Source organism: Poecilia reticulata, chromosome 6 (genome assembly GCF_904066995.2).
Source record: "Poecilia reticulata chromosome 6, P_reticulata-male-v2, whole genome shotgun sequence".
Classification (NCBI taxonomy): domain Eukaryota; kingdom Metazoa; phylum Chordata; class Actinopteri; order Cyprinodontiformes; family Poeciliidae; genus Poecilia; species Poecilia reticulata.
The window spans coordinates 20,134,358-20,148,625 of NC_088835.1; the positions used below are offsets into that span (position 1 = coordinate 20,134,358).

Consider the following 14,268-nt stretch of genomic DNA (forward strand, 5'->3'; position numbering starts at 1 on the left):
GTGCAGTATGAATTAACTGTTATAAACAAAGTTGGAGCCTGACAACATACTTCAGGAGGGTTTTTTGTAAACACAGTTTATGAGATTTAACATCTGAAGGTACAACACTGATAATGGCTTTGTTTTTTTGTCACATTTTCATTCTTATCCTCTTACAAAAGAGCTTGTCCAGACATCTCATTGGTACAGCAGTAAAAACAAACTTGATCTACTAAAGTAAATCATTTCAAGCATAGGTAATAATATACATCAGCAATACGATTTTAACACAGACAATACAAATAAAATAAGGTTAATCTTGTGGTCCTGTGGAATCTGGTGCAGCCTGAATCCGTTTATTCCCAGTCAGAAGTCAGCTTCTGTCCTAAAACCCTTGTAAGTACAGTTGTGACAATCAACTCTACCTCTACACCAACACATAAATAAAACCAAAGTGTCATGTCTTTCCAACTCAAGTAGGAGTGAAAATATGCCAAAAACGTAATGATGCCTCCCAGAGTGAGCAGGGCTGATGCTGCCTGGCAGACCATGCTGCACCGGAGTGTTGTTCTGTCTCTGGCGTAAGTAGCTAGCAGCATGCAGAGCAGGGCAAAGGCCACAAGCACGATTGGAACATAAAAACACAGAGCGAGCATCGCTTCAATACTGTACATTTTCTGACCAGAGTGATCTGACCATCCCGTTTGACTACAAATTAGTTCACCGTGTTGATTGTTTTCACAAAAGATTACAGGGCCGATGAGGACTTTCTCGGAGTGGATGAAGACACCAGGAAAGTGCAGCAGCAAGACTTGAAGGAGGATGACCAGAAGCAGCACGGAAATCCCAATAGACTTTAATCCTGGACTCCTTGTTGAAAGGCCGGCCATGTGGAACGGCTCTGCACTCTGGATCTGTAAACCTAATATAGATATTGACAAAAATCAATGACAGCAGGCATTTAAAACAATAAGGTAGAATATTATCACCTTCCTAAAATAATTGACTAGGTCATTTTTGCCAGTGTAATTTTTTTCAAGAAAGAGGTGGTGATTTTTTTAAATTCATTTTTAATTTTTGTCACAATTTCTTTTTTCAAAAAATAGGTGGCAATATGCAGCAGTTAACTTGGACACAACAGCGGTTCCTAAAATGCGAAATGGGCAAGCCTGAAATGGTAAACTATATTTGAAAATCAAGATACATTGCACTTGTAAATAGAAAGAAAAGAGTGTAATAATGAATAAGACTATTTCTCATGTCATTATACATGGAGCTATAATGTCAGGTTTGCACACTGCCTTGTGTGAGACTTATTTTCCTTAAACTTTTTATTGTCATGTTGCTTTGATGTATTTTAATGGGAATGTAAATGATTTGTCAACACAAAGTGGTGTATTTTCATGACATGAAAAGAAATTGGTTCGTGGCTTTCAAAATTTCAAAATTTTGGCCTTCATATGGACTTTTCCTCTGCAAATCTAAAATCTCTAAATAAAATCCATATCACATAACATCCTTCAAATGTCACCTATATTAGTAAATTTATCTCCTCAGGTCCCCTGAAGACCTCAAAGGTTGGAAATGGCACTCTGGTCTGGGGAGGCAAAAATTTATTTATTTTTAGTCTACACACATCAGAAATCCACATAGCAACAAACTGCTCTGAAAATGCTGGTTGCTGCTTTATAATGTTGAGATACAAAGTCCAGGCCTAAGTTCTATTTAGAATTTATTCAAAGACATGAAAATCACTTCATACGTAGGACTTGAGCTATTTTGGGAAGCTGAGCTCCTCGATTTTGATGGGTGTGTTTGACAGATCAAATTATTTCATGGTAATGCTGCAGGAAAAAGAACTATAAAATAATTAAAAACACATTTAATTAACTATCTGAATCGGTTTGCATGTTTATGACTTGACACGTTAAGCAAACTATCTATTAAACAATTTATTTAAACATTAAATTCAACCTTTATTCATGGTACATTGATGTACTTACTTAATGATATAATATACCTTCCATAATATAGTAGAGTATTATTTCCAAAACATCCCTAATTTCTGCACCGTGGCTGTTCCTCAAATATGGCTTATGAAAGTGATACTTATCTCATAAGACACAAAAGTCATATGTAGATCAGCTGATCGCGTTTACTTCACAACACAATCACTTTAAAACGTTGCACGTTATTATGCGTTAAAGATAGTTTGAGTTAACTTTAAATCGTTTGGCAGTGCTAGATAGATTCTGATTCAACGTCTAAATTTGTTCTTTTCATGGACAAAATAAAAATGACAGTTCCATCAAAAACTGAACAATTTCCTGAAATAAATTAAAGTTGTTGTTGATCTGTAGGCATAATCAAATGTTTAGCAAAATTGTCTTGCTCTGGTGTGTTTACTTACTTTCACAGGAAGAGGGTTCACACAGAAGTCGGTGTGTTTGCTGCGAAGCTGAGCGGCCTGAGGTTTGAGCGCGCACGCTTTCGCCGCGAACGCGCACGGCTCGGGTTCTGCCCAGCTGGTGCGCGCTTCGACAGGCACTCCGGCGCACGGACTTCTGCTGAGAGCTGAGTGATCATCTGCACTTTGACCAGCTTTAATTTAACTGCAACATCAAGGAGTTTGTTAAAGGTTAGTGGAGAATCGCTATGTGGTATGTGAATTAACCAGCACGTTCAAATTGGGCAGTTTTAACAACTATGATTTTATTAAAATTTTTTCCCCAACAAAACGGGAGGCGGGGTCGTCTGAAAAATTCCGTTCTCCGTTCTACTTTATTAAACAAAAATATCAGATTTTATTTTATTTTATTTTTTTTAGGTAATAGCCAAATTAAAGAGTTTGGGGGACACGAGATTGGTCGTTCGAATGGGGGAAAATGCAGTTCAAAGTATTTTGGAAAAGTTTAACCAGAAGGAATTTGTCAATTGTGCCTCAGATGTACTCACGAGGTTGTGAATTCATATTGAGTACTTTCAGATAATATGTTAGGCTTTGTCAACTAACTATCAAGCAAGTATAAAGAAACAAGTAAAACTTCTCTAGTTAACTAATTCCTGATCACTTTATCATCCATGTCTCTATTAGATTACTTTTGAAGTCTTTCCTTAATCATCAATTGATAATCTCAGTAAAATCTGCCTATCAGAAAGTTTTTATTTTCTTTACTATAACTATTTCAAACAATTTCACTCTTTATTTTTGACAAATTGCACAGGTTCGTCATGGGAAACAAGTTCAGCAGAAGGCGAGAAGCCCCTGTCAGCAGTGCTGCTGCTGCAGCAGCCAGTGAACAGAAGCCTGCTGTGGAGTCATCGACGACACCTAAACCAACAGCAGACTCTGCGATAAAACAGGAGGCTGTTAGGACAGAGACTCTAGATGTGTTGGTAGAAGAACCACCAAAATATGAATGTGCACCAGAGGGGAAAGAGGAAGAAAGTCCTGTTACCTTGGCCCCACCAGAAGATGCAGGGTCTGAACTACTAGCAAAGGAAACTCCAGCTCCAGTGCAGCTTGAAGCTGCGGTCTCAGACACCAATCCTCTGGAACCAGGATCGTTTGCACCAGCAAAACCTGAAGCTACAGAGGAAGCCGAAGCTGCCATCACTCCGAACCCAGAGGATGTTCCAGAACCTGACTCTGCTTTGCAGTCAGAGGCTGACACTGACCTCGTCTCTGAGCCGACGGGGCTCAGAGACGAGGATGTAGTGCAGCACCAAGACCAAGAGTCTTCAACTGATCCAGTAATTTCTTCGCCACCATTGATTGATTTTGGTGTCCCTGATGTGATTTCCTCACCAACCACCATCCATCTGGATCCAGATGAGTCATTGAATGTGTCAGCAAGTGAGCACAGTGCCACAGCAGAGCCAGAAAAACTCACTTCAGACTTTCTGGAGAAGTCAACAGGGGTGGAGGCTGAAGAGTGTCTGAAGACGCTGGGGAGTGACATCAACGTGGAAAATGTTAGCGAACTCCTGAAAAACTCTGGGCTGAAAGAAAATGACCTTCTCAGTGACATCATTCCGAGAGAAGTCAAGATCCCTGATGACACTTCAATAACAGACATGAGCACATCCATGGAGTTAATGTGAATCCATCAAAGACATCCATGAAACAAGCAAAAGGAGATTTTATTCTGTGAAACCATATTCTAAATGGGTAAAAAACTTTAACTTTCCACCCCAATTGCTCTTAAGACAAATGCCAAATATATCTTTTTAACTGAACCAAAAGAGCTGTGCAACACATTGGACTTCCATTTTTTTTTTTTTTTTTTGCTCTTAATCAATTTAAGTAGCCAGTAGATTTGGCTATGGGATGTAAATAGGCTCAAACAGCACAAAACAGAAGGACATAATGCAAGACAACAGAGGCCTTCCTCTGTGCAAACTCATTAACCAAATATTCAAACCCATCTCCTGCGCATTAAGGAATTAGTGAGAACCACTGTGTACGAAAGATAAAAGTTAATTATTTTTAAGGAAAATTTATGTGTGTCCTTTAGCCTGGTCATCATAAACCAGCTAACGATGTCTTACCCAAACGACAGATAGCAGGACTAGCAAACCAAAAATGACCAGTTTAAAGACTGGAGCACATACCAGGAAAGAACTACCAACTAACTATTTATGCATTAAAGAAGTAGTGTTTACACTTCCACATATTAGTCTGAATGGAATGATTGTAATTTTTTATTCAATAGTGGCTTGCTTGTGAAAATAAAAGTGGTATATCTCTTCTATGGTCCTGCTGCCCATTTATTTAACAGCACATACTGATTTTTGAGCAAGTAAACTAGTTAATTACTTTTGTTTCTTAAATAAGAGAGAACATCTTGCTGCACACTAGTACATGCATGTGACGCAGGTCAGACATGCTATTCAAATTATAGCTTCTGTATTTCATTTCATGTAAGAGAACTAATGCTTTTCCAGCGTCTCGAGGGAGAGAAAACGCAAGAAGGGGGAGAGCCTGGGCCACATTCTTTCCAGAGGAAGGAGGGTTTCGAGGGTCTGGGTCAAAAGTCTTCAGTCTAACTGCATTTCAGTCCATGAGAAATCTGCTCTTCAGATGTCTCTCCCACCACAGTGCCCCTGCCTTCATTGCTATCCCAGCATCTTGTACAAGCATTTTGAAGAGGCAAGTACTGGAATTCCAAACGAAAACCGAGACTTTATAATAGAAAACAAGGAATAAAGAAGTTTTAGCCTTCACTTTTTCTTTAACCACAAAGACTGTACAGTCATGCAAGGATGAGAAAACAAGGGCTGCAAGTCGCAAAGTTAATGAGTATCATTGAGATTGTCAAAAGTACCACAAAGGGGTACTTTGACAATCTCCGCCATGAGAAAGGAAAATGGGTAAATCCTAGTTTTAACAAACTGATGAGTCCCCACAGAGTGGGAGAGGCATACTTTAGACAGTGATCTCAGTCCGGCTCAGCTTTAGTGAAGAATAGAGTTTGCAGACTGAGCAGCTTCTTGATGCACATACAAAATAGATAAGCAGCACGATTTGCACTATTTGTGATTCCTGTCATACCAGAGGCTTTCGTCTCAATAAACAAAAGTGCTGCGCTTACAGTCCCCTCTCCCCTTGTTGATTTCCTGTCTCTGCGGACTGCGATGGCCAAAGCACGGGCATAATGAAAACAGAACCTGGTATTTGCTTCCGTGAGACCGTGAACGAAGGAACTATTAGATCATTTCTAAAGGATTGCATCAGAAATAGGAGAAAAATAGTTTAACTTTGCAATGTTCCTGTCCTCCTCCCAAAAGGATTTTACACAGTTATTAGAATTTCCAGACGTGACAAGCTTTAAACTGACATCAATTATTTACAAATTTCCAGGATAAAAAGTTAAAGATTAAGAAGTCAGACAGATATTTGAGGCAAAAGGTTGAGGGTTAGTGTCGGAACAGAAGTTTTTATTGGCACAATGTACCGAGTGTAAACTAACTCAAAGGTTGTAAATCTAACTGCCTCATCTAAGAGATCCTCACAAATACCTCAAACAGGATTAAGATTTGTTCTTAAATAACATAAAAAAGGCAAATATCTAGCATTTACAAGTAAGCTGTAAAAAACAACAACATAAATACCAATAATAACTTTGCAAAATTAGCAGGACATAAACTTTCAAAGATAAGCAATATTTATAGAACATATTCTTGTGAAGAAGATTTTCTTGAAGATTTAAAATTGTATGCAAAGTAATAAAATCAAAATAAATCCTAATGGTACAATATATTACAGTACTATAAAGAATATATTACTATATAAATTATCGTAAAATAAGTATAATTTCAAAAGAATGAATGAATAGATAAATTAAATCAACTAATCTTTACAGGAACATTCTGACTGGGCGAGGCCTGCGGTCGCAGGAGTAAGATTACACAGAATAATACCGTTCTATAGTATAGAAGGTAAAATAAGGAGGTATGATAAAGATTTTATGCAATCTAATCATCATTTTATGACTTTTGTTGTCTCATCAGCCTCCTGTATTTTTTGGCCAGATCAACATTGGTGCGTCCAGGTTGGAAAGGATATGACCACAAGATGAAGTTCCAGGAGTAGCCGTATTTTCTTACTCCAGAGAGCAAATGATGGACCTCCTCACGACTGAAGTCCTGTCTTTTTCTTCTCTACCGGTATTTTAAGGGAAAAAAAAAAAAAACGGAGGAAAGGTTAAAGCAACAATAAGAAATTAACTGAAAGGCAAAATTAACTGAAAAGAATAACAATTGTACAGCATCATTCATACAAAAAGTAATTTAAAGTTGTTTACAGTCAAACAGTTCAAGAAACCCGAAATTGAGAACACAGTGTACCTTGTTGGAACACCACATGTAAACAGTTTTTCTTTTATTCATCTGCAAATGGGAGAAAGTAATTCTGATCTGCCAAATGAGATATGAACTGGTTTGGCCTAATACTGGACACTGCCAGCAACTTTTCCATTCTGTCAAAGGAGCCTGAGAATTACGAGGCAGTCTACAAACATGGACATTTAGCATGATCTAATGTTTTATCCCACAATCCCACCAACAAGTAACTAATTTGTCTTTTCAGAAGGCTTCTGATAGCTGTACTTGTTCTGAGAACAGCATGAATGATGGTTTTTACTCAGTTTAATTCAAGTTAAAATTTAAGAAAATATGTTAAATATTTTTTGTTGATTCCTGTTTTTGCACTGGATAAACAGTTTAGTATTGTTATGCCAATTTGTTGAGACAGAGAAAGCCCATAAACCCTTTTTCTAAAAAGCTCTTACAGAAGAAGAGTGGTCTGTGCTTATCTTTGACTGATCCTTAATAGAATAATGCTCACTGCTATTTCTTCCTCTTCTCTCTGTGTTTGAAACATGAAAAGATTGAAGTTTAAATACAGGTAAAGTTTGCCCAAACATTCTGCTCACAGGATTCATGCATAAGGCTTTGTGCATAGACCCATCAGAGTGACAGAACATTATAACTACAACAGCTGTTCTAGAAACAAATATCTATTTTTGATGTCAGGGGGAAAAAAAGAAAAAGTGAGAAGCCAAACTAGATGGAAAACATAATGGGGGAGTTTAGAATGCAGAAAAATGTCAGAGTATGCTGAAAAAGTGTGGACTGTGCTACTTTTAGGGTTTGCTGGAAAAGACATTTGGCTTAGATCATAAAAGAAATAGTAAAGCACAACAGAATCCTTTTTCAACAGTGCACAAGCATACGGCCTAAAAAAATGCCTCAGATGAGAATAAGGGGCCAGAAAGTAAAAAGATAAACAATGAATAAAGCCTTTTGACAGTACAGACACACCACATCCTAATAGTTAAAATATTTTCCATTGGTCTAAAATATTACAAGATATCATTATAGTGTAGTAGTAATTTTATAGCACAGACACTGTGGAACAGCTTAACACAGTTCTGAACCAGCTCTGCCCCGAACAGTGAGAATGCTGGCGACAGCTCAACATTCCTTCTGCTCTCTGGTTCGTCTGCTGCCAAGAATACACTGCAGAGGACAGCTCCCAACACCGTCTCTCAATCACAACATTCACACACAAAGTCGGAAAATGTAAATACCAGAACCGGATGTTTGATAGTTGGCTTCACGTGGATGTGGCCTTTTTAGGGGAGTCAAGCTTGGACCTATAGAGGAAGGATGGAGTCATAGTTGGTGAATATGGCAAAAAAATGTCATGAGTGCATCAACATTAAAAATTATACTAATAACACATACCGATCCCTTTCTTAGAGGGAAATGCGCCTTGTCTGGTTGATTTGTACAGGGGAGTCAAAGTGACACCTATGAAAAAATAAATAAATAAAAGATTAAATAAGTTTCATACATTCTTTTCATCCAACAATAAAAGGCAACTGCTTCGAAGCATTATGAAATCATCTGAGATAATCATTGAACAAATTACTTCACGTGAATATATCTGAAGACTTTTTTATTGTCCTTTTCTTACCATTATGTTTTCTCCAAGAGTGTTGTTGCAGATAACTTTTATCAATCCCAGCTGTCAGGAATGAAATAGTTTACAAAATTAGCACATTGTGATGTCTAATTTATGATTCAGAAGATTCAAGGCGTAGTCACAGAGTGAATCAGAAGAAACAAAAACAAGGGAAAAAGGCGATGGCAAACAAGATTGTACTACTTTCAACTTAATAATGTGCTTGTTAGATGTTTTTTGAGGGATTAAAATCTGTTGCATGGAAGAAAGACACCTTCAACAAATAGTTAACAGAGGGCTTTTTGCAAGAAAGTTTACACTGTAAAGCCTCCTACCACACATGTTTTCACAGCTTCTGTGTAACTTTGTTGTTGAAACCCTGGCAGAGTTGGTGTCAGAATGCTCTTTGGTGACGCTCTTTTGTTCTCGCCTGACGCCAAAGTTAAAGCGATGCATTCTGAATCGCTCCGTTGCCTCCTGGAGGACTCTGTGCATGTCGCAGCTGTTCACACAGGAGTTTTGAACCGACGCAAAAGAGCGGCTTGTCACTTCTTCAAAAGTTAACACGCAACCTAAAAAATGACAGTTATATATCAAAAACTTATTATCTGTGTACAACAATGTTAAGGGTGAAACAATTAGGTTGCACTGATACACAGAGGATTTCTTCTAGTGTATCCGTACAACAACAACAACAACAACAACAACAAAAAATGGCAACAAATTAAAGAAAGATCCTTATATTTTTCCCCACCTGCACACCGACCATTAGAGACAGAGTGTTCTGCTGGTGGAATCTTCCGCATATCGTTTAAGTTACTGCCCTGTGACTCTAAAACAAAACAAAAAAAATCTTGATAGAAGCTGCATCCAACAATAACTGACAATAAAGTATTTAGAAGTTATCGCATGACCCTGTCTCTCACCATAACAGCACCTAATCCCTTTTGGTTTTGTCAGCCACACCGACAAGGGATGATTAAACAAGGAACTAAGCAAAAATAAAAAGGAAAAGGATGTTATTAAAGAGCTTTTCTTCCCCTCTGATTTGTAACTTTTGTGGACTCTACTGACTTGTTTTCCATATGTGGCTCACTGCCTCCCTCTGATGACCAAATGTCAGAAGACATCCCGATTCGTCCTCCACTTTTCACAGAACGCATCACATCCCCTCCACTCCTTTTGGTGTCTTCTCCTGGAGGAATCAACCTAGAAGTGACTTTCTTTACTTCAGCCATGCTTTTGACAAGTTGGAGGCTGCCGTTGTCACCACTGCTCTTGTGTATGGGCCTCAGTATGCTGGTAGTTTTATTGGCTTCCAGTTTCTGGGCTGGTAGACTTAGAGGTGGGGGCTTAAATGGCTGAAGTTCAACTGAATTTGGACAAAGAATGTCTTCTTGCTCCTCTCCAATCTCCTAAAAAAAACAACAAGTATTAGTCACTATGGACCATAATTTTACAACTGCATTGCGTGTGTGTGTGTGTGTTTATACAACTAACCTTCAGCTGTGTTTTCTCTAACAGTTCAATCCTGCGTATAATTTCTCTGGCTGAATTCTTAAACTCTTCTATGTTTATAGGAGGTTCCTCATTTTCAGCTTGCTTTTCCATCAGACCCTGCACTCCCAAGCTCAACACTTTGCCAACAGACAAAATAAGTCACTTTAAAACCTTGGTATTATTAATTAAAATATAACTTTCAGTAGTTACACCTTTTAGAGAGAAATAAATACATTTAAAGTGAACTATGTGAAATAGTAACACTGGTAACACATTAAATATTGCCAAGACCACAGTGTGAACCTACAAAGTATCTAAAGGAATCTTATTCCTATTAGGCATATCATTATGACCACTTTTGATAATAGTATATTGGACCTTCTCTTGTGTCAAAAAAAAACATTGGCTGCAGATATACTTGAAGTTGAGAGGTGTGGCATCCAACAAAACTAAATCATAAAATCCCCAAATATTTTTTATTAGGTGGAATGAAATATTAAATAAGTTACACTTACTGGCCTTTTTGCAAGTATGTAGTATGAAAGTCGCTGCTTTCCTAACCTCCTCACTTGAGTCCTCTGTAAGAAAAGTTATCATAATCGGCAAGCCTCCACAATCCACCAGCTGAGACTGATGCTCCTCTGCAAATACAACATAGACACAAAGTTGCAAAAACATGCCAATTGAGAGGATTTCAACCAAATGACAGTATCGAGAGCAAATTCTGCATCATTACTGTGCAGTCTCACCTGAGGCTTCGGTGCACTCCCCAATGGTGAGTAGAACTGAGAGCCTGTCATCAGGATCTAAGTGTGAGCTGGTCAGCAGGAAGAAAAGGTGGTAGACTAGATCGTACTGCGCCAAACCTGCTGCCAGATTGGCTAAAATGAAAACAAAAAAAGAGACTGGAATGAAAACAGTATAGGAGAGGTTTTGTTTGAAATGAAACTGTCAAACGTAGTCTGAACATTATTAAAAACAGGACTCACGGTTGTCAGTGATGCAAGCTGACAAGGTCTTGACTATAACAACTGATAGCTGACGAGACAGCAAGCTGGTGTCTGCAGCAGACACAACACGAAGCAGTGCCAGAGTAAGAGTTTCCAAACCTCCACAGGCAGCAAAACTCTCCTGTACATAAGCTGTAAAAGGTGAAAAATTATGAATACTACATGGCATTAGGAAATGTCAAAACAGTGTTTGAAGCAGAAATCATTGTGTTTTGTTTCCTCACAGTTGTTGGAAACTGTCATGGCGATAAAGGAGCATATGGGCTGAAACGTTTCAGTAGAGGGCACAGAAATCTGCTGAAGCCATGTTTTCACGATGGGAAAGGCTGCAACACAAATGCGCTGACCTTCCTCTGCAAACAAAACAAAGGCATGGTGGAATACAGCTGATCTTGTGTCCCGTAGAGGGTTTGAAGGATTTTACCAGCATGGGAAAAGAATTGGTATTAAAGTTTAACTGTACAGAGGATATAAAATGACTGCATCCCATTGTTAAAATACCAAATTTTTGAGAAGTAAAAAAAATTAACCGCAACAGCTGATTTCCGAACATTTTCAACCTTTAGTGTGACGCATGCACATACCGTATTATTAGCCTAAAAAAACAAACAAATCTGCTGGGACTAAACTATGACAAATATAAAAACTGTAAAAAACTGGTTGCATAACCCCCCATTGCCCTTAAACTAATGATTTGTTAAGTGTCCCAATTGATTCTTCTGCTATAAATTGTTATAAATCTGATGTAACTGAAGTAAAGTTCAGCTGTTCAAGTTGTATTTTCTTGAAATGTGTTCAATCATCCTGTGCCTAAACCATAGTTTCCAAAGTGGTTACAGGGATAAAAAAAATTATCTCATTGCACAAAGGTATCGGTCAGAAGAAGGTTATACATAGAAGACAATCGGTACTTTCTAGAAATTCCTGGATCTCTTTCAGTGTTGTAGTGAGGTCTCCCTGCAACCTCCATTTTGTATTTTGATCAAATTTGAGAAAACATCCAGTTTTGATCATCTTGTTGCTGCATATTTTCTCAAATTACTTACAATAGTCTTCACAGTAGCAAAGTATATTTCACGATGACTGAAAGTAGGTTTGCACCTATGAAGACCGAATTGGCTCAAATGATCCTTCAACAGATCCATCCACACTTGTGCTGCCAGGTTACTGCACCATTTCCATGTTTTAATCACTATCAGATTTATTTGATTTCAGTTAAACAGTAAAAATAAATACATCATAGAGGTGAAAATGTTTTTAAAACAGTTTCATCACTACATGGAACAAAGACAGATGATATTACCATTCTGGGGATTGTTGACGGAGCCACACAGCGCACTAGACACAGATGTCCAGAGTTGGTAGGTTTGGCTGACAGTTCTCAGATCATCTACTGTTGAGAAGGGAAAAGTACTCCTACAAAAAAAAAAAAAAAACACAAAGGACAGATGAGCGTATTCTTCAAAACAAAAATGTATCTACACATCAATGGCACGACACAGTACCTGAAAAGGTCCATCAGAATTTCCAGGCAGCCTGTGGTTTGTGCTAAAGTTTGCCCCAGTTCTGCAAAACCACAAAGGCAAATACTTGTCAAACAAACCAAGTTAAAACTTGCCAGAAAAAGATGTTCTGTCATATAAAGCAATAATCCTGTTGTTTACTTGCTTTATTTATTTTTTCAGTTAAAGAGGTATGATCTTACTGTTGTGTGCAACCAGAACAAACAGCAAATAGACGGACACCCTCTTCTTATTCAGTGGGCTGTCTTCTTGCAAATGTCCAGCAATGTCGATGAATATGTCCTTTCTGCACAGTGAATTCTTGCAATACACTACCAAACAAAACATATATATGACACTGTCATCAATTTAATTTTATATGAAATTACAGCACACACAAATACAGGACAACTTAACTTAGCCTATAATCTGCACAAAGACATTAGTATATTTAAATTTTAGGCATCTTTATGACATAATAAATTATAAAACACATGTAACTTACATTTTAAAAATGTTTCTGTACCCTGCAAGAATATGCGAATGGGTGGATGGATGTGAAAATCAATAACTCTGAGACAAGTGTACCCACCATTAGCCTCAGCTAGTGTGCCAAGGGTAAAGAGAGCAGTCTCCTTAACATCTGAATGAACATTACTGGATTTGGACAGATTATACAAAAATGACACACCGCCTAGTTCTCTCAGCAGATCCACATTATCCTCTGAAAGAAAGAAAACATCGGGTAAAACAGACAGTGGATAAATGCCATACTGAGCCACACTTATTTTCTTGTCACACTTATAATTAGAGGTGCGTATTATAACATTAGATTGTGAACAAGTGTAATATGTTGACAACCTGCTGAAGCAGAAATTGCAGCATTGTTTATGAGGTACATTCTGTGCTGTTCTAGAATGTCATCAAAATGAATTTTTATTTTAGTAATTCAATTCAAAAGTATTTTTGCCTTTATGCCTTATATTTTTGAACAGTCTAAAAGCTCCGGTTTCATTGTTACCTCTCTTTTCACAGATGGAGTGAATGGTAAGAAGTGCTTGCTTCTGTGAATCTGGACATTTCATCTGAAACTTTACACACTCAAGCAGCAAACTGAGATCTGTCTTTGCTGCTGAAATTAAAGGAATAAAATAAAGTCAGTTTAGTAAATCCATATTATAATTGAATGAAAATATGTTCAAAAACATACAGTAATCCTTTAGTATTTGCATCACTTACTGTTACGGTTGTTCCTGCAACTGCCTGCCCTATCCATTTCACTCTGCTTCAGAGAAATTTCTTATACCTGATTTTCTAAATATTATGATTTCGTAGGGTACTATCGACCCCTGGGCTGAAAGAAAAACGTTTACGTCAACATGCTACATTTGGGATTAGCGTTAGCTTGACAACGGTCACGTAATTTATAAAGTTAAACTAAAACATACAACAATTACAGACAACAATTTTCTTACAGTAAAAGCGCACTGTTTCTCAATGTGATCGCATTGTCTATCTAAAACTGCAACTACTTTCTAGTTGTTACTTCACAAACTGTGAAGAACATTTTTTTGCTATTACGTTTTCGCGCGAGCAGTCAACTGCTTTTAGGCTCTTTAGCATAACTCTGCGTTACCGTGGAAACCCCGGAGGAACACCCGCCCCACTACTCTTGCAGTTGGTTTGCTCTACAAAACCTGAAAATTATGCCTAAACCGGACATTGTATGCCCATTCGTTACAAACAAATAAACCACTTCAAATAAATAAATAATGAAAGTTACTGGAGAACACATAAAAGTGGATGT

The 14,268-nt window shown here is 37.8% G+C and overlaps 2 protein-coding genes and 1 long non-coding RNA gene across 5 annotated transcripts; 1 reads left to right on the top strand and 2 right to left on the bottom strand.

Moving 5' to 3' along the window:
* Positions 1 to 50: 50 nt before the first annotated feature.
* LOC103466022 (uncharacterized) lies at positions 51 to 2,518 on the bottom strand. The gene is made up of 2 exons (XR_533908.2): positions 2,390 to 2,518; positions 51 to 901 (listed from the first exon to the last, which is right to left on the bottom strand). It is a non-coding gene; the product is annotated as an uncharacterized LOC103466022 (long non-coding RNA).
* Positions 2,484 to 4,731, top strand: LOC103466021 (uncharacterized). The gene is made up of 2 exons (XM_008411299.2): positions 2,484 to 2,617; positions 3,204 to 4,731. Exon 2 carries the CDS (start codon positions 3,211 to 3,213, stop codon positions 4,081 to 4,083), a length of 873 nt encoding a protein of 290 aa, XP_008409521.1. The 5' UTR covers positions 2,484 to 2,617; positions 3,204 to 3,210; the 3' UTR covers positions 4,084 to 4,731.
* A 1,167-nt stretch (positions 4,732 to 5,898) lies between these two features.
* On the bottom strand, positions 5,899 to 14,266 carry terb1 (telomere repeat binding bouquet formation protein 1). 3 transcript variants are annotated; one of them, XM_081608122.1, is made up of 20 exons: positions 13,701 to 14,266; positions 13,483 to 13,590; positions 13,054 to 13,185; positions 12,665 to 12,793; positions 12,465 to 12,525; positions 12,263 to 12,375; positions 11,184 to 11,312; positions 10,939 to 11,091; positions 10,699 to 10,830; positions 10,465 to 10,590; positions 9,950 to 10,086; positions 9,524 to 9,864; positions 9,376 to 9,440; positions 9,204 to 9,281; positions 8,785 to 9,021; positions 8,462 to 8,512; positions 8,230 to 8,295; positions 8,073 to 8,138; positions 7,272 to 7,348; positions 5,899 to 6,642 (listed from the first exon to the last, which is right to left on the bottom strand). In XM_081608122.1, the coding sequence occupies exons 1-20, from the start codon at positions 13,735 to 13,737 to the stop codon at positions 6,469 to 6,471; spliced, it is 2,412 nt and encodes an 803-aa protein (XP_081464248.1). In that variant the 5' UTR covers positions 13,738 to 14,266; the 3' UTR covers positions 5,899 to 6,468. The 3 variants fall into 3 exon arrangements, with proteins under 3 accessions (XP_081464248.1, XP_008409519.2, XP_081464249.1); XM_008411297.2 differs by having other exon boundaries at positions 13,483 to 13,593; XM_081608123.1 differs by lacking the exon at positions 7,272 to 7,348 and having other exon boundaries at positions 6,479 to 6,642; positions 13,483 to 13,593.
* Between the last annotated feature and the right edge of the window lie 2 nt (positions 14,267 to 14,268).

What these genes read in the sequence shown, in the direction of transcription:
- LOC103466021 (XM_008411299.2), top strand. Translation starts at nt 3,211, where the DNA reads ATGGGAAACAAGTTCAGCAGAAGGCGAGAAGCCCCTGTCAGCAGTGCT.
- terb1 (XM_008411297.2), bottom strand. Translation starts at nt 13,737, where the DNA reads ATGGATAGGGCAGGCAGTTGCAGGAACAACCGTAACA. An exon ending in AGGGATTAGGTGCTGTTATG is followed by an intron (nt 9,282 to 9,375) that starts GTGAGAGACAGG and finishes GTTTTGTTTTAG; the next exon opens with AGTCACAGGGCAGTAACTTA. An exon ending in GCACAGACCACTCTTCTTCT is followed by an intron (nt 6,643 to 7,271) that starts GTAAGAGCTTTT and finishes AAATACCGGTAG; the next exon opens with AGAAGAAAAAGACAGGACTT.